The 23652-nt window shown below is 57.1% G+C and overlaps 1 protein-coding gene across 4 annotated transcripts in view; it reads left to right on the plus strand.

The window, feature by feature from the left end:
• The window catches only part of WHRN (whirlin), an 81401-nt gene that overhangs the window by 50593 nt on the left and 7156 nt on the right, over window positions 1–23652 (plus strand). For 2 of the 4 annotated variants that reach the window (XM_036261472.1, XM_036261474.1), the window contains exons 4-8: window positions 7716–7918; window positions 8944–8980; window positions 10127–10339; window positions 11107–11316; window positions 14325–14357. In XM_036261472.1, coding sequence (XP_036117365.1) covers window positions 7716–7918; window positions 8944–8980; window positions 10127–10339; window positions 11107–11316; window positions 14325–14357 — 696 coding nt within the window. The remainder of the gene's footprint in view (window positions 1–7715; window positions 7919–8943; window positions 8981–10126; window positions 10340–11106; window positions 11317–14324; window positions 14358–23652) is intronic. The other 2 variants (XM_036261475.1, XM_036261476.1) reach the window with 1 other exon arrangement.

Below are 23652 nucleotides of genomic sequence, written 5' to 3' on the forward strand. Positions count from 1 at the left end.
TTATGAATGTCCAAGTCCCAAGGCCCCCAAATCAGGGGCCAGTGTTGTAAATCTTGGTCAGAGTCCTAAGGCCTGGGAACCAGGAGTGCCGACGTCCAGGGACTGATGAAGAGAGATGTCTCAGCTGCAGCAGGGAGTGGGTCCCCCCCCCCTGCGTTCAGGCCCTCAGTGGACTGAGTGGGGCCCGCCCACTTTGGGGAGGGCGACCTTCTTTATTTGGTCTGCCAATCTCTTCCAGAGACAGCTTCAGATACACATCTGGAACTAATGATTTCTCAGTCTCTGGGCATCCCTGAGCCCAGGTGAGCTGACACATAAAATTAACCATCAGGACGATGTTGGAGGGGTGTCGAGGGTGGAAGTGAGGAGGCCACGACAGTGGTCCGGGTGAGAGGCCGCGGTGGCTGGGGTCAGAATGGCTCAGTGGAGACGGAGGGGAGAGGATGGATTAGAGATCCTTTGGAGGGGAAGGTAAAATTCACTGGGCGTGATGATGGAGCCGTAGATTTGGGAGTTTGGGTCTGGAACGGTAAGACCCAGAGCCTGGAGGAGCACAGCTTGGCGGAGGGGTGGGAGGAGGTTGGGACTTCGGTCTGAGGCGCCAGCCCGCTCGGCAGCACCCAGTCTCACGTGGCTACCAAAGTGGAGCTGATGTGACTGCGGAAATGAAGTTTTCGTTTGATTTCATTTTAATCCATTTAAATTCAAATAGCAGTGGATGCTATATCAGACAGTGCAGATATAGAACATTTATGCTGCTGCAGAAAGTTCTTTTGACAGAGCTGGTTTAGAGTGACTTTGAGTCCTTCGGGTGGACAATTGTAAGCCTGAGCTCAAGAGAAGTTGGGCTGGATTCAAATCCTACGTGGCTACTTGCGTGCTGGGCGTCCTTGGGCAAGTGACTTCACCTCTCTGAGCTTCACCACCCTCACCTATAAAACAGAACGCCATTCCATGCCTCGTGTGGCGCTTGTTCAGTTTAAAGCTACATCGTGTGGAGTAGCTGGCCTTGGGAGACACTCAGGGGAGTGGATAGCTGTTATTCCTCCTGGGTTCGACCTTCCTCACGGCCCTGCTGTGTTCACTTGGCAGCGGGACTCTCCTGTGGGAAGAACTCACGAGTGGCCTCCCTGCTCTAGCTCTCGACCTTGAGCAAGTCCTTTCCCTTCTCTGGGCCTCAGTTTTTCCATTGATGACGTGGGGGTGGCAGCAGGCCTTCCTTGAGGGTGCCCGCGTCCAGAATAGAGGGTGAGCAGGTGCCGCCGGCGGATGCACTGGGGTTAGAGGAGTGAGAGGCAGCGGGCTTGCGCGTTGACGGCTCCATCCTCCGCTTGGGGATTGGGTTCTGCCAGGTGAGGGCGCTGCACCAGGGAGGGTTGTGTGAAGGGCGCACCCAGGCCCTGCCCTTACCTCTCGCTAGGTCCAGGAACCTGCTTAGCTTTTACCTTAACCCTTTAAGAAAAAAAAGTGGACAAGATTTACTAACTTCTGGACTGTTGGGAAAAACGAGTATCTCGTGACAACTGCATTGTTCCCTTGTATGTACAGCCCGCCCCCCAGAAAGCCCCCTGAGGACCATCAGGGATTTATAGTTGCAGTCAAACCCGTTCGTAGGACTTGAATTTCCACTGTTCAGTGCTCAGTCAGCGGGGTCCTCGTCCGAAGCCACAGAGGCCATTTCAGTCAAGCCCCGGGGAGACGGTGGACACCACTGCCCGCGGCCCCCGGCCAGGCGCCCACAGCGCACGTCCCGCGAGGGCAGGTTCTTGTCACCGGCTCAGCACACGGACGGGATTGTCAGCCCTTTTCTCCCCCGAGCACCTCTGGTGGGGAGCTCGGAGCTACTGCCATCCTGCTGCGGGTTCTTTTGGCTCGTTTGTTTCATGTCCCTTCACCAGGCGTGAATAGAGTGCCTACTGTGTGCACGCAGAGGGCACTCAGATAGTGTTTTACGTACTGGGGATGCAGTGGCGAGTTTGTTAACTCATTTAATCCTGAGACCTATGAGGTAGGCACTGATGCTATTCCTGTTTTCCAGAGGCGGTAACAGGCACAGAGAGGTTAAGGAAATTTCCCAGGGTTGCACAGCTAGTGGGTGGCAGTCTGGGTTTAGACCTAGAGGGCAGACTCCCAGGTCTGTGCTCACAACCACAGCCAGAAGGCCTGTCACTCAGTCTGCATAGCAGTCGGTGGTCTCAGCCCAGTGTTTGAGGGGGAAGGAGGCTTCGCGTGGTCAAACTATTTCCTGTGTCTGGGGAGGGAGAGGGGGCCCTTCAGGGCTGGGCTCACTCCAGCCTGCTGAGCGCCATCTGCTCCTCAAGGGCCTCGGTGCTCCCAGGCCACCTCAGACCCAGAGGAAGTGAGTTCCTGCTTCCCGCGGTTGGCCCGTGTGAGGGGCAGTCAGTGTCCTGTCCTTGTTGCCGTCCCCACGTGCTCTCCTCAGAGCATCCCAAATCCGAGCCTGTCACTCGACGGGCTGTGGATGATGGAGGAGTCTTTCCTCTGCCTTGAGATGAAGGGCATTCCCATGGTCCGCCCTCCCCCATTCCTCCATCCCTGGTGATAAATAGGAGGCTATGGTGACAAATAAAATAAAGCCGCCTTTATTTGTTTATCCTTCCGTGTCCTCCCCATAGGCGCCCCGATGGCAGGCTGAGCGATATTGGACACTCGATCACTCTTTGCAGCTGTCTCTCCTTTCTCCAGGGGGCTGTGACCCGATGAGTTCTGGGCGGCAGGGTGTTCTTCTGGCTCGTTAGCCTGAGGGTCTGGGCTTTGGCCCCAGACACATCCCTGTGCTTTTTGGGCCTCGGTCTCCCCATCTGCAGGCCTGGTGGCCACAGCATCTTTGCCTCTTTGCTTTTTGCCTTGTTGATCCACATCATCTAACCCAAAGCTGGCTTTGATTGGTAAGAAAAAGTAACATTTCAACGAATCAACGCATAGAGCGCTTCATGTTGGGGGGTGGGGGAGCCAGATCAAGACCTGTAAACACGCCATGTGCGAGTTCACATCACACAGACCGAAGGGGGAGGGGCAGCGAATGCAGGTGAGATGGAAGGAGGAAGGACGGTCTGCCCTGTCCCTCCGCCAGCTACTGAGAGCTCCCTGCGTGCCAGGCACATGCTGGCGTCAGGGTGGCCGGGGTAGTGGGAAGAGTGTGCTGGCTCACTGTTCACTTCCTGCGTGACCAGTGACCTCGAGCAAATCCCTTGACATCTCAACCTGACCCCTCCCTTTGGAAGGGAAGCGAATGAAAAGCCGTTGAAAGCTTCCCCTGTGGCGCCAGGCTCTGTACCGAGGGGCCCCATTTGATTCTCACAGCCACCAAAACTTGCGGGTAGTGTCATGCCCACTTTACAGATGGGAACACTGAGACTTGGACTGTACTGGAGAGCTGTACAGGACCACCCAGCCACTATGTTTAGCTGCCCAGTTTCAGAACTAGGGGCATCTTTCTGTTGCACCGTAGGGATAGGACTTCATAGTCCGCTGGCCCTGTGGGGCTGCTGTGGGCAGCAGGGGACACTGGATTTATCCGAGACTTGTTTGTGGACTCTACATGACAGTGGGCATGCAGACGCCTCTGTTTGGACAAGGCCCCTGGACCTCGGGAAGCTCTCCAGCAAGTAGAGGGTATGCGAGAGAACTGGACATAGGAACATGGGAGTGGCTCAGACGAACCCAGACGCTGCAGAGGGTTGAGTGGGGGCCCCGAGGCAGCCTTGGCTAGCACTTCAGTTCTAAAACGGGCCCTGGAAGAAGAAGAAAGACAGGAGAGGACTGGGAAGAGGTGAGGAGGGTGGGCTCACGTACCCGCATTCAGACGGCGTTTCCCGAGGATGATTCCTGTTCACGCCTGTTCCCCAGTGGGTCACACGTGTCCTCTCACAGATCGGTATTCATTCACCAGACATGAAGGGATGTGACGAGCACAGCCAAACCTGGGACCTCGCAGGCACTGATGCTTAGGAGGAGGCAGAAGCCAGTGTGTGCTGGGCATTCACAGGACCACACACACGACGGGTGCCAGGCTCAGGGCGGGGGACAATAACTGAAGTTTGGTAACCCCAGCATGAACTCAGCCCCCACCCCAAACCCACTGACCCAGCAGTTACTGACACCCCCACCCCAGGTTGCCAGATTTCGCTAAGAAAAGTACAGGACTCCTGTTTAAACTTGAGTTCCAGGTGAACGAGTACCCCTTTTAGCATACCTGCGTGCCCTGTGGTGTTTGGGGCATGTCCCCTCCCCCTCCTGCCTCTCTGTGGAGAGCCAGGGAGATGCTGCAGAATGGACGTCCTTCCCGGGCCTGGGCCTGTGGGGAGAGGCTCACACACAGAAGGCTGCGGCACGTGTCCATCTCTCAGCGCTGCTTCCTTTCATTAAACTGGGGGAGATTAAAATGGATTCCCTTTGGGCCCTGGCTGGTGAGGTCAGTGGTTAGAGCATCGGCCCACAGACCAGGTCGTGGGTTTGATTCCCAGTCAAGGGCACGTACCTGGGTTGCAGGTTTGATACTGGCCCTGGGGGGTGGGGGGCTGGGAGACAATCAATCGACGTCTCTCTCTTCCCTCTCCTTCCTCCCTCCCTCTTCCACTCTCTAAAAATCAATGGGAAAAATATTCTCCGGTGAGGATTTTTAAAAACATTTTGATTCCCTTCGGTTAACAGAAGACAAAGCTGTTGAGAAGAATCCTTGCAGAAACAGAGCAGTTCCGCTGATGGGAAGTGCAGCCTGGGGTCCGGCTGGGGGAGCCGCTGGAGAGAGGGGCGGGGGGGCCTATGCTACTCAGGAGGGAGGGAAGGCAAGGGCCCTAACCGGAGTGCGGGCCGGCAGGGAGTGAGTCTCCCCTCCACTCAGGAATCTTCATGGGGGGTTCCCAGGGCAAAACGGAGAGTGGCAAAATCCATACCTTCATGCATAAGCACTTATTGGGCACTTGCTGTGTGCCAAGGCCTTCCCAAGGAGTCCAGCTGGGGCTGCCCAGATTCTCAGGTTGGGGTTCTCAACCAGGGAGCTCAGTGAGGCAGAAAGAGCAAGAAGTGTGATATTGCCGGTGGCAGGGGACACGTGCCGGTGACTAGGAAATTGGAGGGTGATCCTGGACTAGCACCCAGGGAACCAGGGCACAAAAGCTGTTGGGGGATTTGCCTGAACTCACATGCATGGAAGTAGCAGAGTCAGGATTTGAACCCAGTCTGATGGTGTTTTGAGACCCTTAACCATAATGCTTTGCTGCCTTCTGGATCGTGGCAGGTCGTTGGAGGTTTTTAACAAGGAGGTCATGTCATGAAAGTAAAAAGTCGAGGAAAAATTAACCTGGTGTGAGGTCTGAGGCTAGTTTGGATGTCAGTGCTCGGAGGTGGGATGCTGGCAAAGGACCCCAGGTGGGGGGAGAAAAGCACCCGGGTGGAGGCAGGTGAAGAGCGGATGGGGCTTCCTGCAGGATCTACTCGGGAATAAAGGCAGAGTCGATGATGGGTGGGTTTTCAGATCTGGGTGCTGCGGGCAGGGTTAGGAGTGCTGGCAGGTCGGTGGCATTGGACATGCTGGGCTTGAAGGGGCACGGTGCCATGTGTCCCCAGGCCGAGCTCTTACCAGCAGGCCAGCCTGGCCTGGGTCTGCACCCTCGCTGTCCTCACTAGTCCTGTGGCCACACCCTGTTGACCTCTCTGAGCCTGTTTTCTCTCTGGCGGGATGGAGAGCACGATGCCTACTCCTCAGGATGTTGGATATTAAATAAGAAAAAATGTAGCGGGACAGAGAAGGTGCCTGGTACACCGTCAGCATCTCATCAATAGCGGTTTGAAATTCGGGGCTCCAGACTGGTGTAATGTGTTGGTCCCCCCTGGGCTGGGGCAGGAATGGTCCCAGAGCTAGGAATGGAGGGGAATGGGTGTCCGACGTTTCGTTCACATGATGGATTTTTATTGAATTCCCACTGTATGCGGGGTCCTGGGGATACAGTATGGAGAGGCTGATGGAAAACCCAGTGACGGTGCAAAGCCGAGCCCACGCGCCTGGGCCGCAGGAGCCTTGTCTGCTGCGTTCACCCCGCACCCCAGCACGGAGCCGGGCACCTGCCGGGGTGCAGGAAGCGTTGCTGATGGGGTCCTGGAGACAGGGCTGCACCGCCTTCTGTGCAGGGCAGTGCTGGTGCAGAGGGGAGGGTCTGAATTTGTAACCCCTCTATTGGAGACTCCGGCTGCAGCCGAGGTGCTCAAGAAAGACAGGAAACGGGACCAGGGTTCAGTTCTCAGCCTCCTCCTCACATCTTCTTCTCTCCCAAATCCCCGTTTGGCTCACCTTTTCTGAATTTGCTTTGAAAAATGCGGGAGCCCTCCTGGGGTTGATCAGGAGCCGTCCGCAGGAAGGGAAGCGGGGAGAAGGAGAAGCAGCATGGATCACTGGCGCTCTGGGGCTACCTTCAAGGCCGTGGTGGGGTGACCTGGGCAGCCCTCCCGGCCGTGGGCCGCAGTGCCCCGTCGGAGACAGGAAGGAGCCAGGCCTTCCCAGTGTAGGTGAGCCGCAGTCTTGCACACGTGCCCGGCTCACGCTACAGAGGTTCCCAGCAACCGCTACTATTTTTGTCACGTATTTATTTTTATTGGCAGGCTAGGGTTTTTTGTTTTTTGTTTTTGTCTTTTGTTAATCCTCACCAGAAGATATTTTTTCCATTGATTTTTAGAGAGAGTGAAAGGGAGAGAGGAAGGGGGAAAGAGAGCGAGAGACATTGATTGGTTGCCTCCCACACGCACCCAACCCCAGCCAGGATCAAACCTGCAACCCAGTATGTGCCTTTCACCAGGACCCAAACCCACAACCCTTTGGTGCGCGGGCCAACGCTCTAACCACTGAGCCACACCGGCCAGGGCTAGGTTGTTTTTTTTTTTTTTAAATCCTTTCATTAAAAAAAATGTGTTTTTAAATTACAAAATAAAACTCCCGGCTTGTTGCAAGAATCCAAGCAATATGCTACTGCTTTAACGGGAGGCTGGTTTTCTCATTTACTGCCTGTTTTCTTGAGTAAATTAAAATGTTGTTTACATCTTAAGGTAGTGTAAGAATGCATGCTTGGGGTACAACTGAGCCCCGGAGAAGCGCAGGAGTGACGGAAGCACACCTTCCCGCCTCCTGTCCCACCCAGCCCACCCCCGAGATGACTGTTGTCCTCTGGACAAGGGGGCCCTTGGGAAGCGGGTTGTGGCCCCACCCCTCAAACGATTGTAGGTCAAGAGGAAGTGACCCTTTTTTTCTTTTTTTTTTTTAATCCTCACCTGAGGATATTTTTACATTTATCTTCAGACAGAGTGGCGGGGGCATCGATGTGAGAGAGACACATTGACTGGTTGCCACCCGCACGACCCCAACCGGGGCCACGGACGGACCGCAACTGAGGTACATGCCCTTAGCCGGAATCGAACCCGGGACTCTCTGGTCCACGGGCCGGCGCTCTAACTGCCGAGCCAAACCAGCCAGGGCAGAAGTGGCCCTTTCCAGAGGCAGGAGCACGGGCTCAGGCTCAGGATCGGAGGGTGTCTCTGCCGCTGACTTGCTGAGTATCCCTCAGGTATCCGCACGGCCTCTCTGAGCCTCGGTGGCCTCCTTGGCAGACTGACCAGGAGGAGAATGGGGTCAGGACTCTGACGCTCCAGGCACGAGCCTGTGTCCCGCAGACAGCCAGGGGACTGTTGTGTTGTGATCTTGGCAGGTCGGGGACCAGATTCTCGAGGTGAACGGGCAGAGCTTTCTCAACATCCTGCACGACGAGGCGGTCAAGCTGCTCAAGTCATCCCAGCACCTCATCCTGACGGTGAAGGACGTCGGGAGGCTGCCCCACGCCCGCACTACGGTGGACGAGACCAAGTGGATTGCCAGTTCCCGGATCGGGGACACCGCCTCGAACTCAGCAGGGTCAGGTCACACTGCTTACTCCGAGCCTCGGCACCGAGGGCCACTCTGAGAGCCAGTTATGCCCCCTTCCGTCCCTCCACGTCCCTCCCCCACATCTTGATCTGTAAAGATTGCACAGTTCTCAGCCTGGGGTCCCAGCACCTGGGTCCCTTTCCTTTCCGCGCATGACCTTGGCACGCCCCCTCTGCGCCCCTGGCCCGGCCCCCGTGGAAAGCTGACCTCCACAGTCGGGCTTTCTTGCTCTTCATTTGCCTCTGGAAAGTCACTTAACTTAGTCTGGACGCTTAGTTGCTTCATCTGGAAAGTGCCTGCCCCCCTCCCAGACCTGTGAATGGGAGTCTCATGGAGTCTCAGAATGAGGGTCAGCTGCCGCATGGCTCAGTAGTTGCTGATGTTGGAATGCGTCCCCTTTGGGTCTCCATCAGCAGTCTCAGACTCGGGGGTGCCCTCTCAGGCCATGGACACCCCAGAATAGCTCTCTCTTCTCTCTCTCTCTTTTCACCTACACAGTATTATCATCTTTTTAAAAAAAAATTGGTTGCCCACATTTTTAAAGATTCTGGGTTTCCTGTTTTTGAAAATCTGGATTTCTGGCTGCTTCTTAAAAATCTGGAATTCCAGCAGCTTGACCCCACTTTTTTTCCATGCAGATGTGCTGGGACTTAGCTGCCTCTGAGAGTTGTGTCTTCAGTGCTGCGGTTCACCCCTGTCCCCCCTTCCTAGGGTGGCCTGACCCCGGCCACAAGTCCATTGCCCCTGTTCTCTCCTCTCCTCGTGTTACCTGCCTGGCCCTGTAGGGTTGGAAAAAACCCGGGGGGCCACTCGCCTGGATTTAGAATTGTTGCCCACGTGGTTGACGGGAGGCCAGGAGCCACCCATCCGTCCAGGGGTCCATGTTCCCTTCCGTAGCCCCAGCGAGTGGAGGCCACGGTTCTCCCAAAGCTTTGCCCATCCGGCTGCAGAGCAACCCCTTCCTGTCTGCATCGCTCCGCCGTGCAGCTGAACACGCTCGTCTTTCCTGATAGGTTTCCTGGGGATCCCACCATGGAAGGGACAGACAAGGTAGGGTGCTGTCCATCTGCGGGCGTCCTTGGGGGGAGCTCTGGACCTGGCATGTGTGTGTGACTCACATACATGATCTCATTCATTTGGGCAGCCCGCTGACTGTCCATTTTCCACTCCACACATGTCTGTGAGTGCCACCAGGTTCTGGGCACCCCACCCCACCCCAGACATGGGGGTCAATGGCCATGAACAGAACCGATCAGGTCCCTGCCCTCGAGGAGGTCACCCCCAGTGAAGGAGATACTCATGGAAACAGAACAACCCACAGACATATCTCATCACAAAAGATGTTCGCTGCCATCAAGGCTAGGTTATGAGAGTAACAGAGGAGACGCCTACTTTACACAGGGCAGAGGCTGTCCGGAGTAGTGACATGATATTTGGGCTGTGAGCTGAATGTCAGATAGAAGTGAGTGAGATCGAAGCCTGGGGCAGGAGCAGGAGGGGGCTGGCCCGGTCAGAGGTCACTGCGGGGGCCCTGAGGCAGGCAGAGGGCTTGGCTCGCGGGAGGAAGGGAGAGTCGGGGAGCGCAGTGAGCAAGGGGAGTGGGGGCCAGGATGACAGCAGGTGGGATGGCCAGATCACGGGGCTGGGGGCCCCGAGAGGTTTGGCTTCTTACCTAGAATGATGGGGTACCATTGAAAGGCTTAAGCAGGGAGCAAAGTGAAGAGATCTGTGTTTCTGCGTGACCATCTCAGCAGCTGTGTGTAGGTGACCGGGAGAGGCAGGGGGACAGCCACGGCATCGTAGACAGCTGATGTGGGCAAGGCAGTGGCAGGAGGGGCCGGAATACGTGTGTGCTGATCTAAGCTGCATTTTGGAAATAAAGTTACTATCATCCCTAGTTTATCAAGGGAGATACTGAAACCTAGAGAGTCAAATGGGAACCCTAATAATATCGCTCCCCTCTGAAAGGTGACGAGGGTCTGATAAGATAACACACGCCATGTAAGCCACAAAATGCTCTTGAACTGCACGAGGCCACATACACTGGGAACATACGGGTAACATGTCCTGCAGGTCTATGGGGGCTGGGGGTGGGGTGGGGCACGACCCGAGGGACCGGCCTCGTGCCTTGGCAGCATGGTCGCTGGCTTGGCCCGGCCACTCGGCTCGCGAGCACTCTGTCTTCCTGTCTTTCAGCTGGGGTTTTACAAGGGGCCAGCCGGCTCCCAGGTGACCCTGAGCAGCCTGGGGAACCAGACGCGTGTGCTGCTGGAGGAGCAGGCGCGGCACCTGCTGAATGAGCAGGAGCGTGCCACCATGGCCTACTACCTGGAGCAGTACCGCGGCGGGAGTGTCTCCGTGGAGGCCCTCGTCATGGCCCTGTTCGAGCTTCTCAACACCCACGCCAAGGTGACCTGCACCCCCCGGGCAAGGGAGAGGCTGGCAGGGGCTGGTGGGGCGTGGCTGCCTCCTCAAGGGCCCTGCCCCCCTCCCTTCCTCCCACGGTCCCCACTCCTTTACTCAGAACCCACAAGGAGTTAGGCCTAAACTGAGCACCCCCCCTCCCTCCCGCCCTGGGAAGCCCACAGACTCCTAGAGAGGCAGTCAGTTCAGGTCTGCTGTGACTGGGGCCCTAGCTAACGCGGTGGCTTTCGGTGCTGAGTGCACATTTAGAGTCACCTGCATTGCTCATTAGAAGCAATGCCTGGGCCCCACCCGGCCTGGTTAACTCTGCACACCTGTGGGCAGGCAGTGTTTGCGAGCCCCCGGGTGACTGCGTGCTGCCGGCTCTGAGAGCCCTGCTTAGTGGAAGTCAGGTGCTGAGGCTGCCAGAGGAAGAAGTGATGAAGCCACTGGGCGTGGTTACGCTTGGGAGACAGCACAGAGGCAATGCCATCTGGAGAGAAGTAGGGGGAGGGGCGGCCGGGGGCTTCCGTGTGTGTGCTGGTTGTTGCAGTCACGCGTGTTAAGATGCCAGGGGGCAGGAGACAGATGATGCTGGCCCAGCATCCAGGCTAAGGTGTTGGACTTTCTCCCGAGGACAATGGGGAGCCACTGAGGGTTAAGGAGGGGAGGCCAGTGGTCAAGTTTGCATGCAGGTCATTTGGGGTAGCAGGGGGCCATCCCGCCTGCTGGTGGGGCTCCCTGCTGAGTGCCCCACTTGTCCCTGCCTCCAGTTCTCGCTCCTGTCTGAGGTGAGGGGCACCATTTCCCCGCAAGACCTGGACCGCTTTGACCACCTGGTGCTGAGGCGGGAGATCGAGTCCATGAAGGCGCGGCAGCCCCCTGGCCCCGGGGCCGGCGACACCTACTCCATGGTCTCCTACAGTGACACAGGTTCGTCCACGGGCAGCCATGGCACCTCCACCACCGTCAGCTCGGCCAGGGTGAGTGTCCCCGCTGTGCCCGGGCAGTGGCCCGTGGGGAAGTCACGATACAGCCATCCCTCCGTATCCATGGGTTTCCCATCGTGGGCTCAGCCAGCCATGGATTGAAAATAATGTGGAAAAACGAAAATCCCAAAAAGCTCCAAAAAGCGAAACGAATCTGCGGCGCGTGGAGCGCTCCGCGGGATCCGCGGGAGTGAAGCGGTGCGGGCCTGCTCTGCTGCGGCCTCCGTGCAGGGACAGCTCTGGCCCACACTGCGTTTCCTAGGAGGGACCTGAGCTTCCAGGGATCTTGGTATCCATGTGGGGTCCTGAAACCCATCCCCCACGGATACCGAGGGCCGACTGTCTGGCTTTGGAGTGAGACCCACCGGGTCCAAGTCCTAGCAGCGCCGCCCCGCGGCGCTCTGCCTTTCTGGGCGCAGACTCTTCACCTGTAAAAGCCTCATGACGGCCAAGTGCCTGCTGTGTACCAGGCAAGGGCTCCAAGAGAAAACCAGATATGGCCCTGGCTCCTGGGGCTCTCGGTCTGGGGGGCTGGGCTGGGGGAGAAAGGTACAACTCACAGGTAAGGAGACGAGTAGAAAAGATAATTCTGATTTGTGGGAGGCTCCCGTGAGAAACTGGGTGGTGCATTCACAGCAGAGGGCTGGTGATTGGGTCTTTGCTGGGCACGGCCTCTTGTCATGAAGCCCCACAATCAGCCTGATATTCTCCTACACTCTCCAGCACCCTCTGTCCCCCCTAACCCCAAAAAGCATCTGGTCCCTCTCAGGGCCTGGTTCTGCCCCCAGGATGCTCAGAGGCAAATGAACCCCAGGAGGTCTTGCAAGGAAGAGGCAGAGGAAATGCCTTGCTGTCCATCATGGGGAAAAAAGTTATTACCGCCCATTTTAGGGGTGAGCGGGAGAGCCAGCTGGGAATCAGGAGATCTGACTGGGCTCCATGCTCCCCTGTCTGGGTCATTCCTCACCACTGTCCATGGAAAGGGAAGGGACAGTCGAGTTTCTTAAGCACTATTGCTCCCAGACCTTGAAACGGGAGCTCTTACAGGTGGAGTCTCAGTTGGACTGGGGCAGCTGTGCCGTTGGAGGAGCAGGAGCTCAAGGGTGCAGCGACGTGCAGGGCTGCAGACACAGGTGGCACAGGCAGCGGGCACGGAGCGCTCGCAGCCACCGGAAGCAGCCCCGAGTGGGCACACTCTCCTGTGCAGACCCCAGCTCCCAGAGTGGCTGTTTTCAAGCTCTGAGAACCTGAATGTCTGGGGGAACTTCCACTCCTCTGCCTCCTACCCCTACCATTCTGAGTCACCTTCATCCCCAGGAGTCCGTGTCCCTTCCTGGGGTGACCTGGGAGCTGCTGTGCATTCCCTAGGGTCTGGTGTGGCAGCAGGGGAGGCAGTGCCATGCTTTGGGACCAGCAGGTCACTTCTGGGGCAGGAAGGAGGCTGTCCCCAACCTGGGGCTGCGTGTTCGGCTCTGTGGACACTCTGATGGGCCTTGATGATGTCCACATGAGTTTCAGGCGTCCTGAGTCACTTCTCTAAAGACTGAGGCCAGGGGGATTTCAGGCTCTGATTCTGGGATGGTGAGATGGGGGGCGTGCTAGCCTGGGAGAAGGAGATGCAGGCTTAGCCCCGGCTTCTCTGAGCCTGTTTCCCATGGGTAACATGGCCTGAGGTCCTTCGCTCTGGCTGCAGCAGCCGGAGGCCCTGAGGGCAGGTTAGGCTGCAGGACTAGAGAGCGTCAAGGTGACTATTATGCCTGGGAGGGGCTCTGGCCGGGGATCCCAGCCCCAGCTCAGCATTGGCCTGCAGTGACCTTGTCTCAGCTGAGGGGTCTCTCCCGTCCCTGAGAATGCCACTCATAGCCAGTCTGGGCCACAGGCATGGCAGCTGACCCCGCTCCGCCAGAGAGACCCTGCAGATCGGGGCACCCTGGGGAAGGCAGACTGCAGAAAGGCCATGGGATGACTGAGTGGGGAGTTTGGGGGACAAATGGAGGGGTCCCCACATTTCTCAGATGTGAACAGCTGTGGGAGTCTGTGACCCCCAGATAGCACATGCATGTCGGATTAGGACTCACCAAGACCAGGGTGAGCTGGCAGAGGGGGGTCCTGAGAGGGAGCTGCCCAGGCAGGAGGGGAGTGTGGAAAGGTCACTTGACCCTTCAGTGCCTCTGTTTCCCCTCTTGTTCTGGGGCAGTGATGCCGCTTTCCCAGCGCTGGGGAGGATTAAATGATGAGCACCTCCCTGCTAGTGCCAGCACCCCAGAGAGGCTGCTGACCCGAGGGAGATGGAGCCTCTGTTCTCTCTGTGCTTGGAAAACTGCCCTGAGGGTGGGCACCCAGCGCCTGGCAGACACCTGGAGGCTTCTGGAAAGTGCTGGGCTGAGGACCTGCCACACCTGCTCCGACCTTCATCCTGCCCCAGGTGCCCTCCACGCACAGCCAGGGCCCAGTTTCTCAGACTCGGAGCTTCTCTGCCACCACAGGGCTTGGGCCTCTCGGAAATCTAGGTCTTCACTGGTCAAGTCTTCTGAACAGGGTCCTCCTTCAGGCCCTGCCTTTCATTGGCAGGTGTGACCTTGGACAAGTCACTTCCCTTCTCTAGCCAAATGGGTAGACCCCAGCGCCACCTGCTGGAAAGTCCCGGGGTTGCCCCAAGGTGAATGACCATCTTCTGAAGGCCCTTGGGAAGGCCCTGTCATCTCTGCAGAGCAGGGAGGACCCCTGGCTTCCTTCAAGGGGCAGTTAGAATGAGGTAGAGATGGCTGCAGCAAAGGGGCCTCTTGTTCCCATCCCTCTGCTCTCTCTGCCCAAAGCATTCAGTGTGAAGAGAAAAGAGAATCGTGTTTATTTTGCCTCTGCATTTGTGTGTGTGTGCGCGCTTGTGTGCACGTGTGCATGCATGCATGCATGTGTTTGGGGGGTTTTGCTGTGCCCACCCCATCCCTAATATTTATTTGAAATATTTTTCTTTTTACCTTTTGTCCATCCTTTCTCCCCAGGAGCGGCTGCTGTGGCTTATAGACCTGATGGAGGTACCATCCATTCGGCCGGGTGGGGCTTTGGGAGTCCTTTAGTTGGGGCAGAGGTAGGGGCCGTGGCCCTTTCCACCCGCCACCCCCCTATGTCTGCACTCAGCCCCAGAGGGAACCTGGGGTTCTTGGTGTTCATTCTCTCTCCCAGGTTTTCTCAGGCTTTGGAATGAGAATGCCCTCTGTTCAAATCCCAGTTCTGCCACTTCCTTGCTGTGTGACCTCAGGAAGTGGTTTCACCTCTCTGAGCTCAGGTTTAGGATGTATAAAATGGGGATGGTCATTTCTGGGCCGTACAGCTGTTGAGAGGCCTCTTGGCCTTTCATATGTCTGACCTCTACCGGTCTGGATGTTCTCCTTCCCACTCTACGTGGCCTGGCTGTCCTCTGTGTGTGCTTTGGCCTTCAGCTCACATGCCACCTCTTCCAAGTAGACTTCCCTGATTCTCTCAAAGGGGATAACTTTGAGTGGTTCCTCCAGCCCTGGGCTTCTCTTTGTCATGGCTCTTGTCTCATGTTCTAACCTCTGTACCAGCCTGGCCAGTGACCCGCCTTGACCACGGGCTGTCTGAAGGCAGTGGCGGTGTCTGGAGTCGCCACTGCGTCCTGTGCTCGGCACAGGGCCTGGCCTTTCCTGATGATAACAGTAGCTGGCACCTGCCGGGCGTTCTCCGAGGCACCGCGATAGTGCTTTCCAGTCGTAGCTTCTCTGGCCCTCCCAGGAGCTACGTGTGCCAATACTGCTCTGATGTCCACTGGACAGAGGAGAAAGCCGAAGCTCAGAGAGGAGCAGGGACTTGCGCAGGGTCTCTCAGCCAGAGCGTGGTAGTCAGCATTCGCCCGGCCTGCTGGCCTCTGAGCGGCTGCTGCTAACCCCTGGCGCCTGGTTGCGATGCCTCCCTGGAGGAGCCCACCCAGATTCTTGTTAACACGGTCTGTCTGCCTCTCCTCCCTCCCTCCCTCCTTCCTGCTGTTAACAATGCTGACCGGGTGCTTGCCACTTGCTGTATACAGTTCCGGGTGCTGGGACACGGTAATGAACAACAAAGAGACCCTTTCCGTTATGGGATGTAGGGTCCTGCCGGGATGTAAGCGAGACAAACAACTGAAATACATGGTATACATGGTAAAAAGTGCTAAGGAGAAAAATAAACCAGGAGAGGGACTTGGGGAGGGGTTGGGGTGGTCAGGAAGTGACACCTGAGTGCAGACGGGAAGAGGTGGGGGATATCCATGCCCACTGCGCCTCAATCGGGGAACAGCGCGAGATCCCTGAGTGTCCCAGCGAAGTCCAAGGGACCGTGAGGCGGGAGCGTGGGTAGGTGCAGGGAAGGGCAGTGCAGGTCGGGTGCTGAGGACTCTGACTGACTCTGAGGGAGATGCGAGCCTCTGGCAGGGTAGAGCCAGGCTGACATGGTCTGACTTAGTTTGAACAGATGCCTCTGACAGCTGAGAATAGATGAGGGTGGGTTTGTACCAGGAACAGGTTCAGTCCCAGGAGGGAGGTTGTGCAGCCCGAGCTGCTAAGAGATGTAACGAGGAGCTCTTCCCATTACCTGGTTAGTCCCGGCCTTGGTGTCTCCTGGGACCCCTCCGTCCACACACACAGCAGGGCTCAGACTGGACACCTCATTCCACCTGTGTGTGGAGCCACAGAACAGAAATGCCTCCTCCTGGAAGTCCCTCCTGCAGGAGTACAGGGCACCAGGCCCCATCCTGGGCATCGGGAGCCCCCCGTCCTTCCTCTGCTCTGTCCCTACCATGCAGCGTGCCTTCAGGAAAGCCCTTCAGCCACCGTCAGCCTCAGTCTCCCCACCTGTATGACCAGGGCAGACCCCCACCCCACCCCAAGGCTCCTCTAACTCCAACTCCTCTCTGTGTTGGGAGGTGCTGGGAAATGCCCGAGAGGAGGCACAGAAAGGAATGGCAACTCTCTCTTCCCACCCCTCCTCCGAGCACTTGGACGAGGGCTGCAGCATTGCTCCAGGGACTGAGCCTGCAGATAATATGTATTCACCACTAAGTCAGTGCCAGGCTCCGGTCTGCAACACCACCACGTACTAGTGAGCTTTGGCTGCAGTGATGCTGAGGAACCCCGCAGTCTGCATGGACAGCAGCCTAAAACTGTCTTTCTCGTGGCCCAAATCCCTGACCTCACGGAGCTCCTGTGCTTTTTATACCTCCGTTAAAATGCTGTCACGGTGCTCCACCCTCTTCCGGAGTTTGTCTCCCCCAGTACCAGGGAGAGGTGGTGGGGTGCGGGCAGGGACCACACCATTCTCCTGTCTGTTTCCCAGGCCAGCCCAGGGTCTGGAACAGAGTGGGGGCCCAGGAAACATGTGGCAGAAACTGAGATGAAACCGCATCCCCAGCTACTCGGGATTCTCTTCCAACGTTCCGGCCGTCTAAACATTGTCATAGGAAAATGTCCTTTGCCTGGCGCTCAGACAGGCAAGGTGGCAGGCAGCTGGCTATCAGTGACCCAGATGCCCCAGACGGCGGCCCCCAGTGGAGCCAGTTTCCATGTTGCCCGAATGCCCCGGCTCGTGCTGCACGTTTATCCAGCGCAGGTCGAACCTGGCTCCTCCCGCAGCCGTGTTCCCTCGAACCAGACGCAGTCGATCAATGGAAATCAGATGCAGCCCTCCCCCATGGATGGCTGTGTTTATTTTCCATGGTCTAATAGAGACTCAGCCCTGGGAATTTTTGCAGCCTCCAAACAATATCATTCTTCTCCCATGAAGATGTCGGCCAGCAAAGCTGAGCTGGAGAACGAAGGCCTGCCCGACCGTTCTTGGATTCTTCAGCTCGTGCGAGCAGGCCCGCGGCCCAGGGGCCTCGGTGCGTGGGATCTGGGGTCCCACGCGTGACTCCTGACGAGTAGCCACATCACCTTGGGCCTCGGTTTCCACATCTGTTCACTTGGTGCTGAGACCAGCTATCTGCGGGCTGTCATGCAGATTCAGTGAGATCAGGAGTAGACTTGCATGTGTGGAGTGCACGGAAATCAGTTCTGCTGAGAGTAAAGGCTGGCAGAGGGCGCTGCCGGGGGAAAGGGGCTGTACAGGTGCCAGCCTGTACTCAGAGCAGATGCCACCGAGGTGGGGGTGGCAGCTGGAACTTGCCCCAGCCCTAGCCACAGCCTCTCACCTGGATTGGAGAGGTTTGCGCCCCGGGCCTCTCATGAGAGGCTCCCTGGGCCTGCCTAAGGGTGGGGGTGGGGCCTCGGCCTCCAGAGGCCTTACTGCCCTTCTCCCCTGCGGGAAGGTGAGAATAGGGTGAGGGGGGCTGTCAGCCCTTTGCTACACTAGCCTGCTCCCTGAGGGCCGCATGCCCCTCTTCATCCAGGCCAGAGGAGCAGAAGAAACCCATCTGTTCACTCACTCATGGACTCGGCCAGCTTCCGTGAGCGCCTCCTCCCTGCCGAACTCTGAGCCGGGCGCTGGTAGCCATGAGCAGGAGACATTAGCGCCTGCCCTCCTGCAGCTTAGCAAGTCCTTACATCCTCTGCGTAGTTCACACTCTGATTAGAGGGCCGAAGGGTGGCGTGAGAGTGTGGGGTTGGGGCAGTGATGTCTGAGCTGAGATCTGAAGGCGTTGGCATTATCGAGGTAGCATGGGGCTGGACGAGAGCCCTGAACTGGGAGACCCGTGGACACTTGAAGGAATTGCAGGGAGTTGGTGGGGCCAGAGTGCTGAGACTGAAGGGCAGAGGGGCGAGGGTCAGCAGCAGGAGGTGCCAGAGACTGGTTTAATTTTAAAAGCAACGAGGGTTCTCAGGAAGTGACATGATTCTGTTTGCATCTTTTAAGATGCCTCTTCTGTATGTAGAGAGAGCTCAGACGGGCCGCTGGATGAGGGTAACCCTGTCTAGGTAGGCAGGTACATTGTCAGGTGCTGTCCAGGTGTGCAGGTACATTGTCAGGTGCTGTCCAGGTGTGCAGCTACAGTGTCAGGTGCTGTCCAGGTGTGCAGATACAGTGTCAGGTGCTGTCCAGGTGTGCAGGTACATTGTCAGGTGCTGTCCAGGTGTGCAGGTACATTGTCAGGTGCTGTCCAGGTGTGCAGATACAGTGTCAGGTGCTGTCCAGGTGTGCAGATACAGTGTCAGGTGCTGTCCAGGTGTGCAGGTACATTGTCAGGTGCTGTCCAGGTGTGCAGGTACATTGTCAGGTGCTGTCCAGGTGTGCAGCTACAGTGTCAGGTGCTGTCCGGGTGTGCAGATACAGTGTCAGGTGTGCATGTACATTGACAGGTGCTGTCCAGGTGTGCACATACATTTTTAGGCACTGCTAGGTGTGGAGATACATCATCAGGTGCTGTCAGGTGTGCATGTACATGATCAGGTGCTGTTGGGTGTGCAGGTATGTTGTCGGGTGTGGTCCAGGTATGCAGGTACGTTGTCAAGTAGAATGGCTCTGTAGCCCCATCCGAGGAAGCTGTCCAGTGCGCAGCTGAGAGCACAGCGAGGCTGGAGTTTGCTTTTCCCCTTGAGAAGAACAGCCTGTTTCCTTCTGAGAGGCCTCAGCCTGCGCCCCAGAAACATAAATTCTGCATAGGCACTAGTGACCCTCGTGGCATCTGAAATAAGGAACATTTTTCCAGTCAGTCCTTTTCAGAGCACCTGCGTCCCTGTTCCACCAAACAGAACCAAATCCATGGGACCAGAGCCAGTTGGCACGCGGGCCGGCCCCGTTCTTCTCCGAACCCCCATTCTCCCAGCTGTAAAATCACATTGGCTCGGGACAGAGGTTCTCCCCTTTTCTGCGCCATGGACCCCTCTGGCAGACTGGCGAATGCCTTCTCAGAGTGCCAGTTTTAAATGTTGAAAAACACGACACGTACATAGGATTACAGAGAAAACAAATCCCAGGGAAATGTCATTTTCAAAATACCAACACAGATCGTAAGAAGTGTGCTTCTTTATTAGCATGCCCAGTAGCAGCGGTCCGTAGGGCTGTGGGGAAGCCGTGATGAGCATAAATGGGCTGTTGTGGGCATTGGCGACGACCGGAGTGCGATGTGAAAGACCTGTGACTTCGGTCAGGGACGGTGTCACAGGCGCTGACCCTGCCTCCGTTCGTAATGGAGGAAACGCGGCGTTCCAGTTAGGGGCGAATGAACATGAAGACGCAGTGTTTCCGCCCAGCCAGGTTCACAGGCCCTGCGGTCCCTTCTGGCCCTTGTTCCCAGAGCTCTCCAGCCTGCCCTGGAGATCCCGGGTCACATTCTCTGCCCACTGAGTGACCCCTCAAGGTCAAGGCAGTGACCCCTCACCTCGGCTTCGTGCACAGGCTTCCAGGGACTTCTGTGTTGCTGTGGTTCGGACACACAGGACAGCAGGGGTGGACACACTGGGCAGTGGCCCAGTGCCAGCCTGGCGGCAGGCCGTTCCCATGCTCTCGGCCACCTAGCGCGTTGGGCTCAGCCTCTGCTTTGGGACCATTTCCGTCCCAGTCCTTCCTGACCGTCCCCATCAGCCCCAGACTGCCACCCCACCCCATGCGCGCAGTGGTGAGAGCCGGATGTCCTGTCTCCCCAGCCTCTGGCCCATGACCTGTAGGATGCTCAGCCCTGACCCCTGCACTCCGGGCAGCCCCACTGCCCCCCCGAAACGCCAGGACTTTCTGGCCGCCCCAGCTCGCGTGGCTGTCCAGCCCCTTTCCCCACTCCATCTTCCCTGGGGCAACAAGCCCCCCGGCTCTGGCCCGCCCAGCAACCCGCTCTGCTCTCCTCCTCCTCTCCACTCTCTCTTCTAGGCCTTTCTCCCAGATCCTCTCCCTTCTCTTCTCTCTCATCATCACCCCTCCCTCTGTTTCTCCTCTTGTCTCCCTGTGCCCTGTGCCCTGTGCCCTGTGCCCTGTGCCCTTCCAGAGCCCGAGGACCCAGTGCCTCGGCTTCTCCATAGACAGAGGGGGCGCGCCACCCGGCCTCAGGCCTCTCCTGGTGCGTTTCGGGGTAGACGTGGGGGAGCCTGTTGCCCACAGTAGAGTGAAGCAGCAAGAAGGATAAAGGGCTGAAAACAGCACCCCTATGTACGAGCCCCCCATTTCAATGCGGGGTGCCTAGAAACCTGGGAACTGGGCTGAGGGGTGGGGAGGAGGAGCCTCACTTGCTGAGGTAGCACCTGGGCCATGCACACCTCCATTTCCAGGGACAGGAGTCCACCTGGCAGCGGTGGGCACGGTGACTGCCCCCCATCACTTCATTTCATTCTGTCCCCACAGTTCCTTCAAACCAGACTTCTGGGATACCTGGGCCCTGATTTGGCCAGCGCAGACACAAAGGAGGTGTTTTTTTCTCCGAAAGGAAGGGAATTTTTGGAACCACCACGGTTTAGAGGACAAAAAAGATGGGGCAGCAGGTGCTGAGGGCATCCTGGCCCTTTGGGAAGCAGTCTGGATAACAGACCTTAAATAAGACTCAGCTTCCTGCCCCATCCTTGCTGTGTGACCTTGGGCAGGTGGCCTTCCCTCTCTGAACCTCAGTCACCTCAGTTGCAGAATGAGTGAAGGATCCACTGGGTCTAATTCTTTAGCTGGGCTCTGGCCTCAGTGGGTGCAGGAGAAAAGGGACCCCAAGAAGCTGGGGGTAGGGAAGTGGCCAGGATGCTCAGGCCAATTCCTACGTGAGCTTTAACCTTGAGCCTCCTGTGGAAGCCTGTTCCGTGAGCATTTCTGCTGACGCATCCCCGGGGTTTCTAGCCTGCTGTCTGCAGCTATTTCAGATGCACTAGGTACATGGCTTGGGGACTCGGGGCTCCTGAGTGTCTGGATTTGGCAGATGGAGTCTGGCAGGGCTGGGCTCGGACCGTCTGCCATTTGCTCTACTTTGGGCCTCCCTCCCAGGGCTGGCCATTTGTCCTGCTCCTCCCTCCCCCTTCTATCCCTGCCTTCAGTCTCAGCTCCAGGATTCCATTAATAGCAGAGAATGGCTGAGGCCAAGAGCCAACGATGACTGTGTTCTCTCTTGGTCCAGAGAGTCGTTCCTGGGGCCCTGTAGTTCTTACAGTGTCAGAGCCCTTTCCAATTCTGGGGTCGGGTGGGGCTGCATGGGCTTTGGGGTCACCCTGACCTGGGTTAGAAACCTGATCTGCTGTAAAATGGCTGTGTGACCTTGGACAAGTCACTTCCCTCTCGGAGCTTCTGTATAAAAGATTTGAGCTGGGGAGAATCCTAGTGCCTGTCTCACACTGAGAATCGAATGAGATATGGAAGTGAAATGCCCAGTAGAGGGCCTGCACACAGAAGGCCCGCCAGTTGGTAATTTTCCGACTCCTTCCTTGTAAGAGAAGATCACGCACTCCCTTAGTGCTCAGCAAACACATGCTCGTGTTGTCAGGCTCTGGCTCCTTCCTGTCCCCTCCTCGCTGGCCCTTTTCAACCGCCAGCCCCATCAGTGATCCCGAACAAGAGTTCTGAGGCAGCTACTGTGTGCATGAACCTCTGCTTGGAGTTGGGGACACAGTGACCTGCTCATCTTTTATCCCCATGAGCTGTCCTCATAAGTCAAGGCCGCTTGCTAAATGCTCGTTGAGTGGCTACATAAATGCTGGAAGCTCCTAATGTATCAGAATGGGACAGAATCCCATGTCTTGGGTCCCACCAGGACTGTCATCTGAGTCCCCAGGGTGGCTGCAGGTTGAATTTCGGGGGCAGGTGACGATGCTTCATTGGACTGTGGTGGAGGCCCCTCTTGTCTTTGCTGTAGGCATTTCCCAGGCTGCTCACCCTCTTCGTGTCTCCTGCTGAGATCAGGGCTGTGACTGCCGACTCTTGGGAAGGCATTGCATGTAGCCAGCCCGCCTCGCCATTTCACTTCACTGTGGATGGTCGGTGTTGCCAGCTGGACTGTTTCCAGGGAGCACTGGACGTGTTACATTTGGGTTTGGAGGGGGCCGTATGGGAGCGCTGCAACCTCCTTCCGCGAGTGTTCACGCGGGGCCAGTGCGCTGTGTGCAGCTATTCGGTTGCTGAGGCACATTTGCAAGAGTTTAGGCTTCAGGTGTGTGTCACAGTTGCCTCCCCTGGTGTATTGTGCAGGCTCTGTTCTGAGCAGTGTTAGACGTCAGTACAGCAGCACCATGAGGGAGGGACTGCTGTTACCCGTCTTGCAGATGAGGAAGCTGAGGCACAGAGCAGTTCAGTGATTTGCCAACCATCAGTCAGCTGTAAGTGGGTGTGACCGCAGAGAAGCCAGAACCGGCGGCACTCATCAGTGGATGAGAGAAACGTCAACACCTCCCCCCCCCCAAAGGATCCCCAGCTGTCCTCGCATCACTGGGGCTGCTGGCAGCATCTTCCTGTGGGGCAGTGTGCAGGAGACGGGGTTGGAGAGGGCAGGAGCCCATCGGGAGGCCGAGGTGTGCACGGGAGCCTCGGCGTTATTGGTAAATGGGGCAGTTACACCTGAGGCATCATGGGACCAGATGCGGAGCCCTGGGCGTGAGCGGCTCAGAGCCCGGAGGGCTGAGCATCTTGTCCGCTGGAGGGTTCCCATGATGGGCCTCCACGATCGTGTGCCCTTTGCCCACCCAGCATGCTCAGGGGTTTGGCTTTGGGAGAATCCCTGGAGATGGGGATCAGTGTGGATGACCCAGCAGCCTCTGCCCTAGGAGGTGTGGAGTTGGGGCCTTCCATCCACACCCACTGCTCTCACCCTTATTCAAGCCACTGAGCATGCTCTCCGTGACGATGGCCGCAGCCCCTCACTTCTGCTTCTGCTCGCTGCCTGCTTAGGCCTCCTCCCATGACAGCCAGAGTGATTGATTGGTTCATTTACTCGTCAGCTCATTTCTGGATTCACTAATTGGCTTAATAAATATTTATCAAGCAGCCAACATTCTGGACATCGAGGACAGAGTAGGGGCCAGGTAGTTACAAGCCCTGTGAAGGAGTTTTTATCCAACTAACAAACAGCAAGCAAATTAATAGTATAACATCAGGTGTTGATAAGTCTTATATAGAAAAACGAAGCAGAGTCAGGGGTTAGAGTGGCGTGTGTGTGTGTGGGTGCTGTTTTAGACAGGGCTGGGTCGGAAGTAAATGAGGTCAGGGAGTGAGCCAGGAGCCCTGTAGGCAGAGGGAGCAGGGAGTGCAAAGGCCCTGAGGCAGGGCCATTCCATCCAGTTGGTTGGAGGAACAGCAAGATGACTGCAGAGTTTGGAATTTCCTCCAAATAAGAAGGAAAGGCCCTGAAGGGTTATGAGCTGGGGAGGGACATTATCTGACTTGTGTTTCAAGAATTACATCTTGGCCGCTGGGTGAAGAATAGTGAGCAGTTTGGCTGGTGTGGCTCAG

The sequence above is a fragment of the Molossus molossus genome, unplaced genomic scaffold (assembly GCF_014108415.1).
Source record: "Molossus molossus isolate mMolMol1 unplaced genomic scaffold, mMolMol1.p scaffold_m16_p_14, whole genome shotgun sequence".
NCBI classification, from domain to species: Eukaryota; Metazoa; Chordata; class Mammalia; order Chiroptera; family Molossidae; genus Molossus; species Molossus molossus.